This window comes from Gasterosteus aculeatus, chromosome 13, assembly GCF_964276395.1.
Source record: "Gasterosteus aculeatus chromosome 13, fGasAcu3.hap1.1, whole genome shotgun sequence".
NCBI classification, from domain to species: Eukaryota; Metazoa; Chordata; class Actinopteri; order Perciformes; family Gasterosteidae; genus Gasterosteus; species Gasterosteus aculeatus.
The window spans coordinates 23,429,206-23,448,756 of record NC_135701.1 but is presented as its reverse complement, the minus strand read 5'-3'; the positions used below and the strand labels follow the sequence as shown (position 1 = coordinate 23,448,756).

At 44.8% G+C, this 19,551-nt stretch overlaps 1 protein-coding gene across 3 annotated transcripts; it reads left to right on the top strand.

Annotated features, from left to right (window-relative positions):
- Positions 1-215: 215 nt before the first annotated feature.
- LOC120831383 (dynamin-1-like) lies at positions 216-18,348 on the top strand. 3 transcript variants are annotated; one of them, XM_078086548.1, is made up of 24 exons: positions 216-630; positions 2,376-2,449; positions 3,233-3,382; positions 3,493-3,696; positions 3,830-3,928; positions 4,260-4,420; positions 6,359-6,501; positions 6,579-6,714; positions 6,808-6,875; positions 6,978-7,116; positions 7,262-7,348; positions 7,417-7,487; positions 9,307-9,358; positions 10,632-10,643; positions 10,787-10,900; positions 11,165-11,274; positions 11,351-11,462; positions 13,104-13,115; positions 13,386-13,553; positions 13,628-13,714; positions 13,883-14,037; positions 14,118-14,285; positions 15,624-15,659; positions 17,195-18,348. In XM_078086548.1, the coding sequence occupies exons 1-23, from the start codon at positions 470-472 to the stop codon at positions 15,643-15,645; spliced, it is 2,505 nt and encodes an 834-aa protein (XP_077942674.1). In that variant the 5' UTR covers positions 216-469; the 3' UTR covers positions 15,646-15,659; positions 17,195-18,348. The 3 variants fall into 3 exon arrangements, with proteins under 3 accessions (XP_077942674.1, XP_077942672.1, XP_077942673.1); XM_078086546.1 differs by lacking the exon at positions 15,624-15,659; XM_078086547.1 differs by lacking the exons at positions 13,104-13,115; positions 15,624-15,659.
- Positions 18,349-19,551: the final 1,203 nt, after the last annotated feature.

Here is a 19,551-nt window from a genome sequence, read left to right as displayed (position 1 = left end):
ATTGATCATTAATAATCATGAAGTGTCTTACATGAAATATTAAAATGTTTCAAGACTTCGGAGAAATCCTTTTCATAATGTATTGTTCATGAAACAAGTGGAGTCCTGGTTTTGCTTCTGGGTGGTAACAGGAAGTCACAAAGAAAAACAGCAGCACTATCACAACTATAATAAACACAATGATACGGATGAATATCAATAAGAGGATCGTGTCGGACTCCGTGTTATTCTGATTCAGTCCCGGGCTCTTATTGTGAAAGCCCGTACCGGAAGCGCGGATTCCTGTCTGCAGCGGAGGAGAGCAGCAGGAGAAGAAGAGGAGAGCCGAGCTGAAGGTCACATCCAGAGCATCATCTTCATCCTTCTCCTCATCATCGGTACCGAGAGCTGATCGCTTATCGCTGAGCGGACGTGAGACCGGCCTGTCTGCCTGATTCTGCTCCGCTGTCTCTGCGCCTGTCTCGCCGCCATGGGGAACCGCGGCATGGAGGACCTGATCCCGCTGGTCAACAAGCTGCAGGACGCCTTCTCCTCCATCGGACAGAACTCCAGCCTGGACCTCCCGCAGATCGCAGTGGTGGGGGGGCAGAGCGCGGGCAAGAGCTCGGTGCTGGAGAACTTCGTGGGCAAGTGAGTCCGCCTGTCTGTCTGTGAGAGGGAGCCGCCCCGCTGACGGGAGGCCGGCTGACCCGCTGAATAAATCAACTGCTGCTACACGATGAGGTTATAAATACAGCAGAGGAGCTATTTAATTCTATCATTTATATGTATATATATTATATGATGTAGTCTAAGATATAATGCAATATAATATGTAACATAATATAATAATGACATTGGAAATGATTGACTCGTGGGTGTGTGAATGTGACTGTGACTGGAGACCAGTCCAGTGGACCCAACAAAATGTAATATGATATGACTAAACTATCTGTGAGTGTCTCAATAGCCAGGATCATTTTTTACATGTGTCCAACCAGACAAATGGGCGGTCCAAATGTTACAAAACACATTTCTTTGTAAGATATTGTTAAATTGTGTAGCTGTACCGCTGGCCGGCTAGTGGGGAGGGCAAGGGGGCGCTGTGCTCATGTGATGTGTGACATCTGATTGGCTACAGGTAGGTCCATGTTGAAAAAGAAAATCCACACAAATGTGAAGCCATCCGCAAACAAATAAAAATTGTATCACAATTATTGCAACTGATCTGATCCACAAATCCAAAGTTAGCCTTCAGTTAGCGTCACGGTTAGCACAGCTAGTGCTAAAGAGCTAGCAGATGATCAACTAGCTCTGGTGTTGATCTATTGATTATTGTCCTCCTGGTCGAAATACCACAAAAAGAGGACCCAAGATGGAGCCTTGAGGAACTCCTCCCATGGCGATGATGTTTCTCTCTGTGGAGAGTGCTACTGGTCCACTTGTGACAGGAATAGCTCCTTCTAATCTATAATAATAATAGAGGATATCATATATATACTGTATATAAATATATATTTACACTATTTTATTAAGTATTTATGAAAATAGAATTAGTGTATCGGCCATCAGTTTTTTCCTTAGGTCAGCAATTCTCAACAACAGAGCCTGAAGGCAACATTTTTTAGGATTTACATGGTAATAAGCTTTTGGGCGGTAGAAATCTCTCAGCTCAACACTCTCAAAACACATTAAGGTCCCTGTGAAAAAAAAAGCTTTTTAAAAGCAAAATCGCAGTAAAGACGCTAAATTGACTCTGTGAGATTCAATTTAAACTCTAAGCTGGTGTTTATATCGTCCCAATCTTGTCAGTGTTAAATCAACACTCAACGAAGTGTTAACAAGTTAACTCGGAATAAGTGTCAAAGATCAATCTGTCCAGTGTTAAATACATTACAGGTCATTTAGCTCACACGTTTATCCAGAGCAACTAACATTGCATTTTTAACCCATGCTTTTTACATTTTAGCCTGGGGAGCAATTAGAGATTAGGTGTCTTGCTCAGGGACACTTTGACATGGAGCAGCCGGGAGTTGAACCACCAACCTTGTGGGTCCCGGTTCACCCTCTCTACTCCGTGCGCCACAGTACGTAGAGTTAAAGTGACACTAAGAGGTGTGACACTGTACAGTTACATTTCTAACCTATCAAAGAGTCAATTTAACTCTAAGTGTCGACAATGAATCTGATCTCGACTCTGAATAATGACTCCAGCTCCTTCATACAAATGACTCTGTAGGAGTTCAATCAACTTTTTACAGTGTGATTTCAACTCTGCACTTCAACACTTTTGCCGAACACCGGAAAATTAAATCTAAGAATTTTGCCGTGTACCTGCTCAGGTACTCTTCACTACCTGTTCACATACTAACCCCTCCCCCACCTTCCCGTCTCAGAGACTTCCTCCCTCGGGGTTCAGGTATCGTTACTCGTCGTCCATTGGTTCTTCAGCTCATCAACTGTCCAACAGGTGAGTTTTCCTGTTGTCATGGTTGCGCTGTCATCATGTGTCCGCTCATGTGTATTGATCTTGAGAATTCATTTAATTTTATTTCGTACAGCCCAAAATCACAGATTACAAATTACAGTCTGTACACATGCAACATTCTCTGACCTTTGACCCTCACATCGGAACAGCTCAGGGCGGACAGACTACACGGATGTCATGTGTACACAATGAGCAATGTAAAAGATGTACACTACATTCATGTGACTGACCATGTGTATGGATCATGTGACTGACCATGTGTATGGATCATGTGACTGATCATGTGTATGGACATGTGACTGATCATGTGACTGACCATGTGTATGGATCATGTGACTGACCATGTGTATGGATCATGTGACTGATCATGTGTATGGACATGTGACTGATCATGTGACTGACCATGTGTATGGATCATGTGACTGACCATGTGTATGGGTCATGTGACTGACCATGTGACTGACCATGTGTATGGGTCATGTGACAGACCATGTGTATGGGTCATGTGACTGACCATGTGTATGGGTCATGTGACAGACCATGTGTATGGATTATGTGACTGATCATGTGACTGACCATGTGTATGGGTCATGTGACTGATCATGTGACTGACCATGTGTATGGGTCATGTGACTGACCATGTGTATGGATTATGTGACTGACCATGTGACTGATCATGTGACTGACCATGTGTATGGGTCATGTGACTGACCATGCGTATGAGTCATGTGACTGATCATGTGACTGACCATGTTTACTGATCAGAGTATGCAGAGTTCCTTCACTGCAAAGGGAAGAAGTTCATCGACTTTGATGAAGTTCGTCAGGAGATCGAAGCAGAAACGGATCGAATAACCGGACAGAATAAAGGAATCAGTCCGGTTCCAATAAACCTCAGAGTGTACTCGCCCAACGGTAACGCACAATACACACAATACACCCATAATACACACAGAGACACTCCCCCAACGGTAACGCACAATACATTACCTCGGCGTGTCCCCGGATGTCTCTGTGTCCCTCAGTCCTGAACCTGACCCTGGTGGACCTCCCTGGGATGACAAAGGTTCCGGTTGGCGACCAGCCGGCGGACATCGAGAACCAGATCCGAGAGATGTTGATGCAGTTTGTGACCAAAGACAACTGTCTCCTGCTGGCGGTGTCCCCGGCTAACTCTGACCTTGCTAACTCCGACGCCCTGAAGATTGCTAAGGAGGTGGACCCCCAAGGTGAGCCCTCCACCCGCCAGAGCTCCACCCGCACCTCCTCCTCCTGGTCTAGGTCCAGGTCCAGATCCCAGTTTCCACACAGCCTCCATGGTTTTCCACATGTGGATGTGTGTGATGTCGAACTTGTGTGCAGGTCTGAGGACCATCGGTGTGATCACCAAACTGGACCTGATGGACGAGGGGACAGACGCCAGGGACATCCTGGAGAACAAGCTGCTTCCTCTACGTCGAGGTGAGGAGTTACCTGAAGGTGTTTAGAGAGAAAAGCAAGTCTTTGTAAAGACAGAAACAAATCAGATAAGAACACAAAATCTTGTGTTCATTGAATAAACTCTAAACATCTGCTTCTTATACCGAAACCAGATGTTTCTCCAGTCTGACTTCAATTAGGAGAACCAGAGAACCTCGGCCCTGATAGTCTCATTTAAAACAAAGAGTAGAACTTTAGTCTTGATGTGATTTTTAGATATTAGATCAGATGTAACATGGTGGAGAATAAAACCGAGGGTGGAGCCCTGAGAACCCCCCCACAGGGGTCCTCACGTGATGAACTCTGACCTCAGGTTACATCGGGGTGGTGAACCGCAGTCAGAAGGACATTGATGGGAGGAAAGACATCACGGCGGCTCTGCAAGCTGAGAGAAAGTTCTTCCTGTCGCACCCGTCCTATCGACACCTGGCCGACCGCATGGGCACCGCCTTTCTGCAGAAGATCCTCAACCAGGTGAGCACACTCACAGGGCTTCAGGGAGGAATGTAATCCACTCTTCATCAATAGTGCACGGATATGAAGCGCAAGGATACACATCATGCTGAAAGGCTGTGTGCCATGTATGAGGACATTGTAAAATGTCTTTAATTAACCTTTTAACCGTTTATTAATCAGTAAGGTCTCAACATACGGCCTGGGATGAGTTTGTGTCTGAGCAACATGCTGCTGCTGCTGGAGGCCTTTAGACTTTAGAGGCCGGCAGACCCAGACTGCGTGTTGCTTGATAACAAAAAACTCACAAATGCTAGATTTAAATATGCACTTTGTTTTATTAAGAAACATGAAAACACAATGAGAGCAGACGCGCTGGCCAGAAAGATGCAGAATAACAATCTTACTGACTTCTGGAAGGAGGTCACGATCATAAATAATAGCAGGACTCCCCTCCCTGAGGGGGTTAGTTGTCCACAGAAGATTGCTGATCTATGGCGTGAGCACTACACTAAACTATTTAATTGTGTTAAAAGTAACACCGTTAGAATCGATAATACATATAAAGGTCTCAGACATGATAGTTGGATCAGTAGATGTTTATGATTCCATCCACATGCTAGACAACAACAAAGCGTGTTGGATGGATTAGATTTCTGCAGAGCATCTAAAACTCAGTCCATTACTACATGTGTCTTACTGGAATGATGGTTCACGGTGTCCTACCCAACTCTATTATGTCAGTACTGTTAGTTCCTGTTCTTACAGATGAGGCCGTTTGGGTTTAAAAGAAAACACGGCACTGATCTCTGTATCTATGCTCTTTGTCTCTAGATACACACGTCTTAACTCCTCTGTATTTTTATGCTTCATTGATGCTTCTAAAGCTTTTGATGGAATTTGTCATGAAACAATGTTTATGAAGCTGCAGCGAGAGGGACAAGAGAAACCTCTTGTGTTCTGGTATGCCAATCAAACAATGTCGTGTCAGCTATATGAGCTATATTTCTATGTTGGTAACGGAGTTGGACAAAGAGGAATTTTCTCTCCCTTTTTGTTTAATGTTCATATGGACGACTTATCAAGCTGAATAAGACAAATACAGGCTGACTTGTAGGTGGATCTATTGTCAATCATCAGATGGTTTGGTGACGCTGAGGGTGTGCTCTCAGTATGAGATCATGATGTAAAATATAATGCAAAGAAAAGCCACATAACGATAGTCAGAAGTAATCAGGGCAGGAAATGAACCTTGTATCTATGTGCCAGTCCCCTTGGTGTTTGTGAGGAAATAAAATCTGGGCCATGTCATTTCTGATGATTGGACAGATGACAACGATATACATCGACAGCGCTGTAAGATATATTCTCAGGCCGATATGTTATTAAGGAAGTTTTCTACGTGCTCAGACTCAGTCCAACGTTCCCTGTTTAGAACCTACATAACACCATTGTACATGTGGGGGTCTAAGGAGTCTACAGAGACTGGAAGTAGCTCACAATGCTGCTCTCAGATCGCTGCTTCATGTGGCACAATGTGTCTAAGCACCTACCAACCGCTCGAGACAACGGATGTATGTTTCATGTATGTTTCATGTGTGTTTCATGTGTCGACTGAATCTGAGAGCGGTAGAGAGACTCTGGTCAACCCTCTGAAGAGACATTAAGACGACATGGGCACAAAAGTCTTCATACTTTTTAATCAGCTGTATTATGTGTGTTGTATCTTCTTGTTTTTCTCTCTTTTTATAGTTGTATGTCTGTTATTTTATATAATAATGATTAAAAAAATAAAGATTAAAAAAGAAAAAAAATAGATCTCAGAGCGCCAGAGAGCCACTCACCTCATGAGCTCATAGCCGTACCACCTCAAACACAGCGAGGTGGGACGGTTGTTGGTTGGAGGTCAGCGATCACCTCCCTCTGTAACCCAGTAGAGCGTTTCTTCACTGCCGTTAGCAACTGACAAACCACATACGGGACACGCTGCCGGCGCTACGCAGCAAACTGCAGAGCCAGCTGCTGTCCATCGAGAAGGAGGTGGAGGAGTACAAGAACTTCAGACCAGACGACCCGGGCCGCAAGACCAAGGCCCTGCTGCAGTCAGTCCTGCACACCAACACCAGTACTGCACACTGAGTCACGCCAGCGTGTACTGAGACCCGTGTGTGTGTGTCAGGATGGTGCAGCAGTTTGCTGTAGACTTTGAGAAGCGGATCGAAGGATCTGGGGATCAGGTGGAAACCTACGAGCTCTCAGGAGGAGCCAAGATCAACAGGATCTTCCACGAGCGCTTCCCCTTTGAGATCGTCAAGGTAAGTCTCACACGCAGACAGACTCACCCGACCTGTGACCTGTGGAACACGCTTAGACCACGTGTGTGCACGTCTGTCTGTCTGTGTGAGCAGCTGGAGAGTGATGAGAAGACGCTTCGTAAGGAGATCAGCTACGCCATCAAGAACATCCACGGGATCAGGTGAGGTCGCCGTGGTGACGCTCTCGCCGGGTTGCCATGGTAACACCGCCCCCCTCATGTGTTATTGGTCGCTGAAGGGTGTGACTGATGGTCTGTGCTCAGGACGGGTCTGTTTACCCCCGACATGGCGTTTGAGACCATCGTGAAGCGCCTCATCGCTCAGATCAAAGAGCCATGTCAGAAGTGTGTGGACATGGTTATCAACGAGCTGGTGAACACCGTGAGGCAGTGCACCCAGAAGGTACAACCACCACTACTACCTGCATGGGGGGGTTATGTCGGGTGACGGGGGGGCGCCAGCCCTCATTCAATGCTGGGGAGACAGTGTTTTGTACGGTAGGGTTATGTCATGTATTACATCCTGATGTACTTCTCTCTTCCTGCAGTTGGCTCAGTTTCCGATGCTCAGAGAGGAAATGGAGAGAATCGTTACTCAGCACATCAGAGACAGAGAAAGTCGCACCAAAGGCCAGGTATACGTGAGCCACCGACGCGTCTGTCTGACCTGCCTGTCAGTCTAATTCACCTGTTGTACCCTCAGGTGATGTTGCTGATCGACATCGAGTTGGCCTACATGAACACAAACCACGAAGACTTCATCGGCTTTGCAAAGTAGGAACATCTGTTCAAAAACCAGAAGACTCTCATTTCACAACAAACATACTGATCTCTGCGTCTGTCTGTCTGTCTCTGTCCCTGTCTGTCTGTCTGTCTGTCTGTCTCTGTCCCTGTCGGTCTGTCTGTCTGTCCCTGTCTGTCTGTCTCTGTCCCTGTCTGTCTCTCTGTCCCTGTCTCTGTCCCTGTCTATCTCTCTCTGTCCCTGTCTGTCTGTCTATCTGTCCCTGTCTGTCTGTCTGTCTGTGTCCCTGTCGGTCTGTCTGTCTGTCTGTCTGTGTCCCTGTCTGTCTGTCTGTCCCTGTCTGTCTGTCTGTGTCCCTGTCTGTCTCTCTGTCCCTGTCTGTCTGTCTGTGTCCCTGTCTGTCTGTCTCTCTCTGTCCCTGTCTGTCTGTCTGTCTGTGTCCCTGTCTGTCTGTCCCTGTCGGTCTGTCTCTCTGTCCCTGTCGGTCTGTCTGTTTCCCTGTCGGTCTGTCTGTCTGTCTCTGTCCCTGTCTGTCTGTCTGTGTCCCTGTCTGTCCCTGTCGGTCTGTCCCTGTCGGTCTGTCTGTTTCCCTATCGGTCTGTCTGTCTGTCTCTGTCCCTGTCTGTCCCTGTCTGTCTGTCCCTGTCGGTCTGTCTGTCTGTCCCTGTCTGTCTGTCTGTCCATCTGTCTGTCTGTCTGTCTGTCTCTGTCCCTGTCTGTCTGTCTGTCTCTCTGTCCCTGTCTCTGTCCCTGTCTATCTCTCTCTGTCCCTGTCGGTCTGTCTCTCTGTCCCTGTCGGTCTGTCTGTTTCCCTGTCTGTCTGTCTGTCTGTTCCTGTCTGTCTGTCTCTCTGTCCCTGTCGGTCTGTCTGTTTCCCTGTCGGTCTGTCTGTCTGTCTCTGTCTGTCTGTGTCCCTGTCTGTCCCTGTCTGTCTGTCCCTGTCGGTCTGTCTGTTTCCCTATCGGTCTGTCTGTCTGTCTCTGTCCCTGTCTGTCCCTGTCTGTCTGTCCCTGTCGGTCTGTCTGTCTGTCCCTGTCTGTCTGTCTGTCTGTCCATCTGTCTGTCTGTCTGTCTCTGTCCCTGTCTGTCTGTCTGTCTGTCTGTCTCTCTGTCCCTGTCTCTGTCCCTGTCTATCTCTCTCTGTCCCTGTCTGTCTGTCTGTCTATCTGTCCCTGTCGGTCTGTCTCTCTGTCCCTGTCTGTCTGTCTGTCTGTCTGTCTGTCTCTCTGTCCCTGTCGGTCTGTCTCTCTGTCTGTCTGTCTGTCCCTGTCTGTCTGTCTGTCTGTCTCTGTCTGTCTGTCTGTCTCTCTGTCTGTCTGTGTCCCTGTCTGTCTGTCTGTCTGTCTCTCTGTCCCTGTCTGTCTGTCTGTCTCTCTGTCCCTGTCTGTCTGTCTGTCTCTCTGTCTGTGTGTCTCTCTGTCTGTCTGTCTGTGTGTCTCTCTGTCTGTCTGTCTGTCTGTCTGTCTGTCTGTCTGTCTGTCTCTCTGTCTGTCTGTCTCTCTGTCTGTCTGTCTCTGTCTGTCTGTCTGTCTCTCTGTCTGTCTGTGTCCCTGTCTGTCTGTCTGTCTGTCTGTCTCTCTGTCCCTGTCTGTCTGTCTGTCTCTCTGTCTGTGTGTCTCTCTGTCTGTCTGTCTGTCTGTCTCTCTGTCTGTCTGTCTGTCTGTCTGTCTGTCTGTCTGTCTCTCTGTCTGTCTGTCTCTCTGTCTGTCTGTCTCTGTCTGTCTGTCTGTCTCTCTGTCTGTCTGTGTCCCTGTCTGTCTGTCTGTCTGTCTGTCTCTCTGTCCCTGTCTGTCTGTCTGTCTCTCTGTCTGTGTGTCTCTCTGTCTGTCTGTCTGTCTGTCTGTCTCTCAGTGCTCAGCAGAAGAGCAGTCAGATGAACAAGAAGAAAGCAGCAGGAAATCAGGTGACTTTTCCTCGTCGACTCTTTTTACTATTTTACAGTTTTTCTCAGTTGCTTTGCAACATTTCCCAGATTACAAATGAAAAGTTCAGAACATCTCAGCTCATTGTGTCATTTAAAAAGCAGTTTCTCATTTCTTTGACCAAGTTGCAAAAAGGGATGAGTATCGTTTGGCTTGTTTCCGATACCGGTGCCTAAAAACTTATATTAAACAATATAAACAATATATTAACTGTAAATATAAATAGATAAAAAACACTTGGCTTCAAACGTTTTAACTTCAAACTATGAACATCACATGAACGGTTTACGGTGTAATTGTTTCCGTCTGTACGAAGTATGGAATGGACAAGGAAACTGCCCGAGAGAAGAGGAAGAGGAAGAGGAGTTGGGAGGCAAAGCAGAGGAAGAGGCAGAAGAGGCCGAGGACATATGTGTCTTCCTGAGGGGAGAAGAGCCACGCGTGATTGGTCCATAGACCTCTTTACTCTCTACAGGCATCTCCTGCCTGAACAAGAGAGCGGCACGTCGGAGACACACGGCCGAAGTACGTGATGGTTTGGGACGATCGGCCAACGTCATCAGGCGGCGGTTTGCGACCCCCCACAGCATGCCGATGGCGTTCCTCCCACGCTCCCCCCCGCTCTTTAACCCCATTGAGGGAGGTTTCTCTCCTGGAGATGGACAGTGTGTGCACAGATGAGCCTCCTGTAGAGGCTCTAAAAGGTTCCTCCCATTCAATGTGATGTGGATGAGAATCTGTGGCCCAACAGGAGGTGTCAGGTGTTAGTAGCTCCTACAGCACTGCAATGCTCCCACTTCTACCTCTAATGACGTGTCAACATGTGAATCCTGTCAGTCTCTGTCAGCAATCAATCTTCCACAAACATACGTGTGAGTTTACACTGACAGCATGACTCAGCACGTTGACTGTCAATCACACGAGGATGTTCAGGGACACACATACTTACTTATGATGATCTAAGGATTTGGAGCAAGACACTGACTCCTGCAGGTAATCCCTCTTATTTTGCTATTTGCACCAATTGTTTTGAGGAATGCACGTGCTGATTTGCAAATGCCGAGAATCATTCAAGAAACGTACCAAAGCAACTGAGAAAAACTGTGATTTAACAAATCTATGAATTCTGGGTAGTTTCACAAGACAAAATCAGTTGAAAGTGTAAGAGAAACAAGAACACGTCATTTAGATCTGGACTCTGGTTCACATGCTCCTCTTGTCCTCTCTTTTTCTCTCTGTTACCACGGCAACCAGGACGAGATCATGGTCAGTGGGTCACAGTGTGTGTGTGTGTGTGTGATGACACTGATTTACACCTGAGTCAGCAGTAGATAAATACTCAAAAATCAATGAGCATCTGTGTGCGCGTGCGTGTGTGTGTGTGTGTGTGCGCGTGCGTGTGTGTGTAGGTGATCCGTAAAGGTTGGCTCACCATTAACAACATCAGCATCATGAAGGGAGGAGCTAAAGAGTACTGGTTCGTCCTGACAGCCGAGACTCTGTCGTGGTACAAAGACGATGAGGTAACACACACACACACACACACACACAGACACACACACAAATATATTGTCATGTGATGCTGCTCACATAACCATGTGACTATTAGATTGAACATCTGGACCAGCCCCTCCAGTCTAGATGTTGATGGACTAGGAGAAGAAGGGAGGAGGAAAGACCCGGGTCCATCAGAGTTCTGCCCCCGAGACCACAATGAGAGGAGAAGATGATCCTGATCATGTGTTATTAATTATTGCTGTTGTTGTTGTTGTTGTCTCTACCTGCAGGAGAAGGACAAGAAGTACATGCTCCCTGTGGACAACCTCAAACTCAAAGACATCGAGAAGAGTTTCATGTCCAGTAAACACATCTTTGCTCTATTCAACACAGAGCACAGGTGTGTGTGTGTGTGTGTGTGTGTGTGTGTGTGTGTGTGTGTGTATTTACAGTAATAATTAATATTCATGTTTCAGGAATGTCTATAAAGATTCTCGTCAGTTGGAGTTGGCCAGTGAGTCTCTGGAGGAGGTTGACAGCTGGAAGGCTTCTTTCCTACGAGCCGGAGTGTACCCTGAACGCACCGTGGTACTACTACATCACTACTACACTACTACTATACTACATCACTACTGCTACACTACCACTATACTACATTACTACTACATCACAACTACACTACTACTATACTACATCACTACTACTATACTACTACACTACCACTATACTACTACACTACTACTATACTACATCACTGCCAGACTTCTATAATACTACATGACTACTACACTACTACTATACTACATCACTACTACTATACTACATCACTGCTACTATACTACTACAGTACTACTACACTACTACACTACTACTATACTACATCACTACTACTATACTACTACACAACCACTATACTACTACACTACTACTATACTACATCACTACTACTATACTACATCACTACTACTATACTACATCACTGCTACTATACTACTACAGTACTACTATACTACTACACTACTACATCACTACTACTACACTACCACTATACTACATCACTGCTAGACTTCTATAATACTACATGACTACTACACTACTACTATACTACATCACTACTACTATACTACATCACTGCTACTATACTACTACAGTACTACTACACTACTACTATACTACATCACTGCTACTATACTACTACAGTACTACTATACTACTACACTACTACTATACTACATCACTACTACTATACTACTACACTACTACTATACTACATCACTTCTACTATACCACATCACTGCTACTATACTACTACACTACTACTATACTACATCACTACTACTATACTACATCACTGCTACTATACTACTACAGTACTACTACACTACTACATCACTACTACTACACTACCACTATACTACATCACTGCTAGACTTCTATAATACTACATGACTACTACACTACTACTATACTACATCACTACTACTATACTACATCACTACTACTATACTACTATACTACTACACTACTACTATACTGCATCACTACTACTATACTACTACACTATACTACTACACTACTACTATACTACTAGAGGTCAGCAGACTGCTGTATTGAGTTTCACAATAAGATATCCAGCTCCAAATAGCACAATAAAAGCTCTCATGATCGCCCAGCATTCCCCGACCGTCGCCCCAGTGTTTTTTCTACGTTCTCTCATCAAAGTAACTTTCCTGCAGTAGTTTTGGGGCCGTATTTACGGTACACTCGCTCGCTAGCCAGTTAGCCGCTTTGCTCAGCATTGGGCTATTATTTAAATACATTTTCAAAATAAGAGCGTCTTAACCATATTGTCTGTATCCTTGAAGAATTCACAACAATACTTCTCCATCACTAATACACTACTACATCACTACTATAATACATCACTACTATACTACTACATCGCTAATATTATACTACTTAATAACGGCTCTACTATACTACTACATCACCACTATACAACCACATTACTACTACGTCACTACTAAAGTACTTCTAAACTAAACTAGCAGTGGTTCACTTCACTACTAAAAACGACAGTACTGCTACATAATCAATATATTATTACTGTATATATAATATAATATACAAAACACACCATGGTACTTACTGCTTCTACATCATTACTATGTACTAATATACAAACTATGCAAACAAGCTAATATGGACAAAACTCTTCTTCTCCTGCAGGACAAAGACAAGGTGAGTCTTCTCACACACTGACAAGTGTTATTTTGTCCACCTCATTGAGACAGGTGGACAATACGGTGGACAAAAAAACATGAACACCTCAGCCTGATTCAGGTGTGTGTGTGTGTGTGTATATGTGTGTTTGTCTCTGAGTGTGTATCTTTTTATATGTCTTCTGTGTGAGTGTCTATGTGTGTGTATGTCTGTCTGTGCTTGTGTGTCTGTGTGTTTGTCTCTGTGTGCTTGTGGCTGTTGTTACCTGACCCCCCCCTCCTGGTGCAGGTGGAGGTGGAGGAGGCGCGGGGGGACGGGCAGATCCACAGCTTGGACCCTCAGCTGGAGCGACAGGTGGAGATTGTGAGGAACCTGGTGGACTCTTACCTGTCAATCATCCACCGCACAGTCAGAGACCTCATCCCCAAGACCATCATGCACCTGATGGTCAACAACGTATGGCGCGCACACACACACACACACACAGGAAGTGAGGTCACCAATCGCATGACCTCCTCTCTGGTTCCCAGACAAAGGAGTTCATCCACTCAGACCTGCTGGCTCAGCTCTACTCCTGTGGAGACCAGAACACCCTGATGGAGGAGTCCCAGGAGCAGGTGAGCAGACAGACGGGTGGAGACACAGACGGACAAGGGGAGGGAGAGATGGACAGTTGAGACGAACATAAAGTGCTGAATGTAAAAGATCCCCCCCTCTCTTTCTCGCTCCCCTTCTCTCTCTTGCTCACTCCCTGTCTGTCTCCCTCCCTCCCCCCCTCCCCACAGGCTCAGCACCGTGACGAGATGTTGAAGATGTACCACGCTCTTCGTGAGGGTCTCCACATCATCGGTGACATCAGCACCTCCACCATCACCACGACGATGCCTCCGCCCGTCGACGACTCCTGGCTGCAGGTGACGGGGATGCCATCAGGACGCAGGTAGCTTAGCAATGGATCAGGTGTGACGGGGCTGGGTGGGCAGGTTCCCTGTCGCTCAGGGTCTCTGCCGGTCTCCGCAGGTCTCCCATGTCCAGTCCAGTACCCCAGCGCCGGGCCCCCCCCGGACCTCCCCGTCAAGGTGGGCGCTCCGCCTCTGGCCCTCCGTCCCGTCCCGCCATGTCACCTGATCCTGGAACCCCCTCCATCCCCTCCCGACCCAACCGAGCGCCCCCTCCCGGAGTCCCAAGGTACCAACACACACACTGACTGAGGTCAAAGGTCAAGCCGACTCTGGTTCTGTGTGATGCTGAGCTGATCAAAAAGTGCGGTAAATTAGTAATTATTTATGTTTATTGTAACATTATTTATTATTCATTATTATTATAGCTATTCATAATAATATTGTAGGAGTTATTTATATCATTAGCACTTTTATAATAATAATATGATTATTTATACTATTGTTATTCATAATATTGTTGGAGTAGTGTTACTCCGCAGAGGAGAATTTCAGTGACAATCAGTATTTCTCATCATCAACTCTACTACAGAGTTACTACTTCTACGGCAACTACTACTCACTCTAGTACAGGGTTACTACTACTAATCACTCCTTCGCCACTCCTATATCACTCCTTTGTTCCTCTATCACACGTTCATCACACCTATATCACTTCTACATCGCTCCTATATAACCCCTTCATCACTTCATCGCTCCTTCCTCCTCCTAGACTTCATCTATCACTACTTCATAACTTCTCTATCTCTCTATCACTCCTCTATGACTCCTTTGTCACTCCTTCATTGCTCGTCTATCACTCCTTCATCACTCCTCCATCACTGCTTCATCGCTCCTCTATCACTCTTCATCACTCCTCTATCACTCCTTCATCACTCCTCCATCACTGCTTCATCGCTCCTCTATCACTCTTCATCACTCCTCTATCACTCCTTCATCACTCATCTATCACTCCTTCATCACTCCTCTATGACTCATCTATCACTCCTTCATCACTCCTCTATCACACCTTCACCCCTAATCTATCAGTCCTCCTCTATCACTCCTTCATCACTCCTCTATGACTCATCTATCACTCCTTCATCACTCCTCTATCACACCTTCACCCCTCATCTATCACTCCTTCATCACTCATCTATCACTCCTTCATCACTCATCTATCACTCCTTCATCACTCATCTATCACTCCTTCATCACTCCTCTATGACTCCTCTGTCACTCATCTATCACTCCTTCATCGCTCATCTATCACTCCTTCATCACTCCTCTATCACTCCTTCATCACTCCTTCAACACTCCATCGTCCTCTATCACTCCATCACTCCTCTATCACTCCTTCATCAGTCGTCTATCCCTCCTCCATCCTTCCTTCATCAGTTATCAATCTCTCTTCTCTACTTGTCCCGCTGTCTGTCTGTCTGCTTGTGTCACTCTGTTTGTGTGATTCTGTTGTAACATTTCCCTATAATGATAATCAGGCAGCTCTCAGACGTGTTGCTGTCACAGCAGGGAGCCCCTCCCCCATTCCTGCCGCCCTCATTATGACCATATATGGTTATTTTTTCAGAATCTCTATCAGTGACCAGTGAGGAGTTCACCAATGGTACGTCAGTCTCTCATCGTCCAATCAGATCACTTACCTCACCATTTCATTGCATCCCCCCCAGCATCACAAGGAAGCATCGCTACTGAAATTACATTAGCTCTATGATTGACAGCTCAATCTAAATGTTACCGAGCTGTCTGTCTGACCTGCCAGTCTGTCATTCTGCCTGCTCAAACATGTCCTTCTTGTGGTTTACTACTAATTACAACAGCTTTATGCCACATTTCTACTTTACTGTACTTTCAACATAATATATTTCTATACTTGACTCCACTTCTAACATACTATAATTCTCCTCTCACTGGTTCCCTGTGATTATCAGTGGTTCATACTGGATCAAACCGATACTTTTAAAACGATATCGGTGCCTCAACCGATACTACCGAGACATTTTTTTTATTGCCACGGCAAATTTCTTTCTTCAAATTGAACAATATATTAACTGTTCAGACAATACTGTAAGCATAAATAAATAAAAAACACTTTTACTACAGCTTCAAACTTTTTAACTTCAAATTATAAACAATATATTAACTGTTTACAGTGTTTCTCCTCTGTAAGCACCTGAAGTGTTTATATATGTTAATAGAAATTCAGGGAAGATTAATAATTTAATATTTGATTTATGCTCATTGTGCAGGAACATAAGATATGTACCATATATTAGAAAGCATTTGTTGGATTGACGCTCCTTGTTTCTCTCGCTTGATTGACGTTTGGATTGCAGCAGGTGCAACAGAGAAGAGCTGCATGAGGCACGAGAGCACATCGCTTTCTACCGTGTGACAGAATGTATTATTTCTATATTTATTTAACGCTTTGCTGTGTAAAATAAAGAAAAAAACTGGTATTAAACGATCTGCTGTAATTCGCGTGAGGAAATAACATCACATGTTTGCAGCTCAATGCGGCTTAATGACAAACAGAACCGAAGGAACAACACTACACCCTCGGTTAACACTTCGGGGTGGTGGTTCATACTGGTTCTCACTGGTTCCCTGTGATTATCAGTGGTTCATACTGGTTCTCAGTGGTTCCCTGTGATGATCAGTGGTTCATACTGGTTCTCAGTGGTTCCCTGTGATTAGCAGTGGTTCATACTGGTTCTCAGCGGTTCCCTGTGATTAGCAGTGGTTCATACTGGTTCTCAGTGGTTCCCTGTGATTATCAGTGGTTCATACTGGTTCTCACTGGTTCCCTGTGATTATCAGTGGTTCATACTGGTTCTCAGCGGTTCCCTGTGATTAGCAGTGGTTCATACTGGTTCTCACTGGTTCCCTGTGATTATCAGTGGTTCATACTGGTTCTCAGTGGTTCCCTGTGATTATCAGTGGTTCATACTGGTTCTCAGTGGTTCCCTGTGATGATCAGTGGTTCATACTGGTTCTCAGTGGTTCCCTGTGATTATCAGTGGTTCATACTGGTTCTCAGTGGTTCAGGTTTGATGACTCGTTGAACCTTTAACCCTTCAGCCTGATAACTGTGTTGTGTTGTGTTGTGGATTCACCTCTTATGTTTGTCTCTCCTCCCAGTCGTTCCAGTAAAGGTAGCCCCGCCCACGGAGAGAGCCCCCAGTCTTCTATTGAGGGTTAGCTTGAACCTAGTGTCTGTTCGTATCTACTGGTCTGTATTGATGATGTGTTACTGTGAACTTCAAGTAATAATGATATGGATTATCAGCACGTTATGACACATTATAGCAAATTATCAGCAATATTGTGTGTTTTAATATGTGGTCCAGCTGTCAGGACATTGAGACAGGTCAGGCCTGTCTGTCATCAAATCACAACAGTGACAGAAACATTTGACTCAATGATCAGGTTCATAAAGCACTGAAGAGCTCCCACTCCTCTCTGGATGTTCCAGCTGATCTGGGATAAAAACGAACTTTCACTTGATTGTTTGTCTCTCTTGTACAAATGCTGATGAAATGTTCTTGTTTATGCTGAAATGTTTTGGAAATGTTGGATTTTTTTCAGTGTAAAGTTACATAGATTTTTTTTACTTTTCATTTATTCTTATATAATGAGATATGTATTTATTTATTTCATAATATGTTGATATTATTGATCATAGTTGTCACCTTTAATGTGGATGTCCAATTGGCGCAGGTGGGTAACATCGTCCACAAACCGTATCACCCAAAGGCCGCCGAGCTGTTCCGCTGTGACTAGAGGTCCCACGGTGCAGTGCAAGCGGCGAGTTGGAATTAAGCCTTACATCTTCAGAATTAAAGGTTCAAACTGGTTAAACTGGTTTTTGATTATTGTAACTCTAACTTGAATTTTAAATTTCTCTAACTAGGTCCAAACGGTTATAACCAGGTCTAGCTGGTTCTAAGTGGTTTTAATGGGTTCTGACAGGTTCCAAATGGTTCTAAATAATTTTAACTCTTTCAAGTTTTATCTTATTGAGACAGTTAGCAGTTTAATGCTACAACAACCATCGAAAATCTAGTGAGTCTGTAACTTCCCATTTTATTTAATGTCGTTAAACAGATTAAAATTCTGTGAGTTTTTCTGATAAGATCAATATCGTTTTGATTTAATTTGTTGTTAATATGTAATGTATTATATTATTTATATTTTGTCTCAGAAAATATTTCCATGAAACCCACAAGGAAAGAAATAAGTGTTTTACTTTCGATCGACAATTCAAATGAAAATAAAATGTGAAGCAATATTGATAGTTAGTTACATTCCTCTGTGGTGTTTATTTGGGTTTATTAAATGTCATTGAAAGTGTTGCTAAAGAATGAATCCAGGAGATTTTGAGAGTTTGTGGTCCCACCATCAGCTTTTAGTTGGAAATATTAACGACAAGCTTTATGAATCTGAACTGTAACTGATGATCTATTTATTCTGCCTGTGTTCGTTGGTAATGTGATGCCGATTATGTTGTATTAGTCCAGCAATGTGTAAGCTAGCTGTTTGCTACCCGTTAGCAGAATATGTATGTGTTCACATTCATTTAAGCATGCGAGTTTAAGATTTAACATAGTTTAGCTGAGGGATAGCAGAGCATTACTTGAGCGCTAGCTGAGGGATAGCAGAGCGTTACTTGAGCGCTAGCTGAGGGATAGCAGAGCGTTACTTGAGCGCTAGCTGAGGGATAGCAGAGCGTTACTTGAGCGCTAGCTGAGGGATAGCAGAGCGTTACTTGAGTGCTAGCTGAGGGATAGCAGAGCGTTACTTGAGCGCTAGCTGAGGGATAGCAGAGCGTTACTTGAGCGCTAGCTGAGGGATAGCAGAGCGTTACTTGAGCGCTAGCTGAGGGATAGCAGAGCGTTACTTGAGCGCTAGCTGAGGGATAGCAGAGCGTTACTTGAGCGCTAGCTGAGGGATAGCAGAGCGTTACTTGAGCGCTAGCTGAGGGATAGCAGAGCGTTACTTGAGCGCTAGCTGAGGGATAGCAGAGCGTTACTTGAGCGCTAGCTGAGGGATAGCAGAGCGTTACTTGAGCGCTAGCTGAGGGATAGCAGAGCGTTACTTGAGCGCTAGCTGAGGGATAGCAGAGCTGCTGAACACAGCTCCTCACTGTGATCATAGAAACTTCAGTGTTTGGTATTGATATAAATGTTTACAGAATATATAAAGATGGTAATGTACCATATATGTGTAAAGAGGTTATTTATTAACCAAAATATGCAGCAACCCAGACTCTAGTGTGTAGTAGTGTTGTGTATGTTGGTGTCATGTAATCGGGGACGCTTTGACATGAATAAAGTTTGTTTGAAGTTGAAGAGACACAAGTCGTCTTTACTTTTACACAGAATGAGTAAACCGAACTATATTAAGTTGAGGTTCCAGTGAACACAGGTGTGCTGACAGCTTCCTGCCAGCAGGTGGAGCTGCAGGATGACTCCTCCCCTCCTCTCTGAGAACAGTTA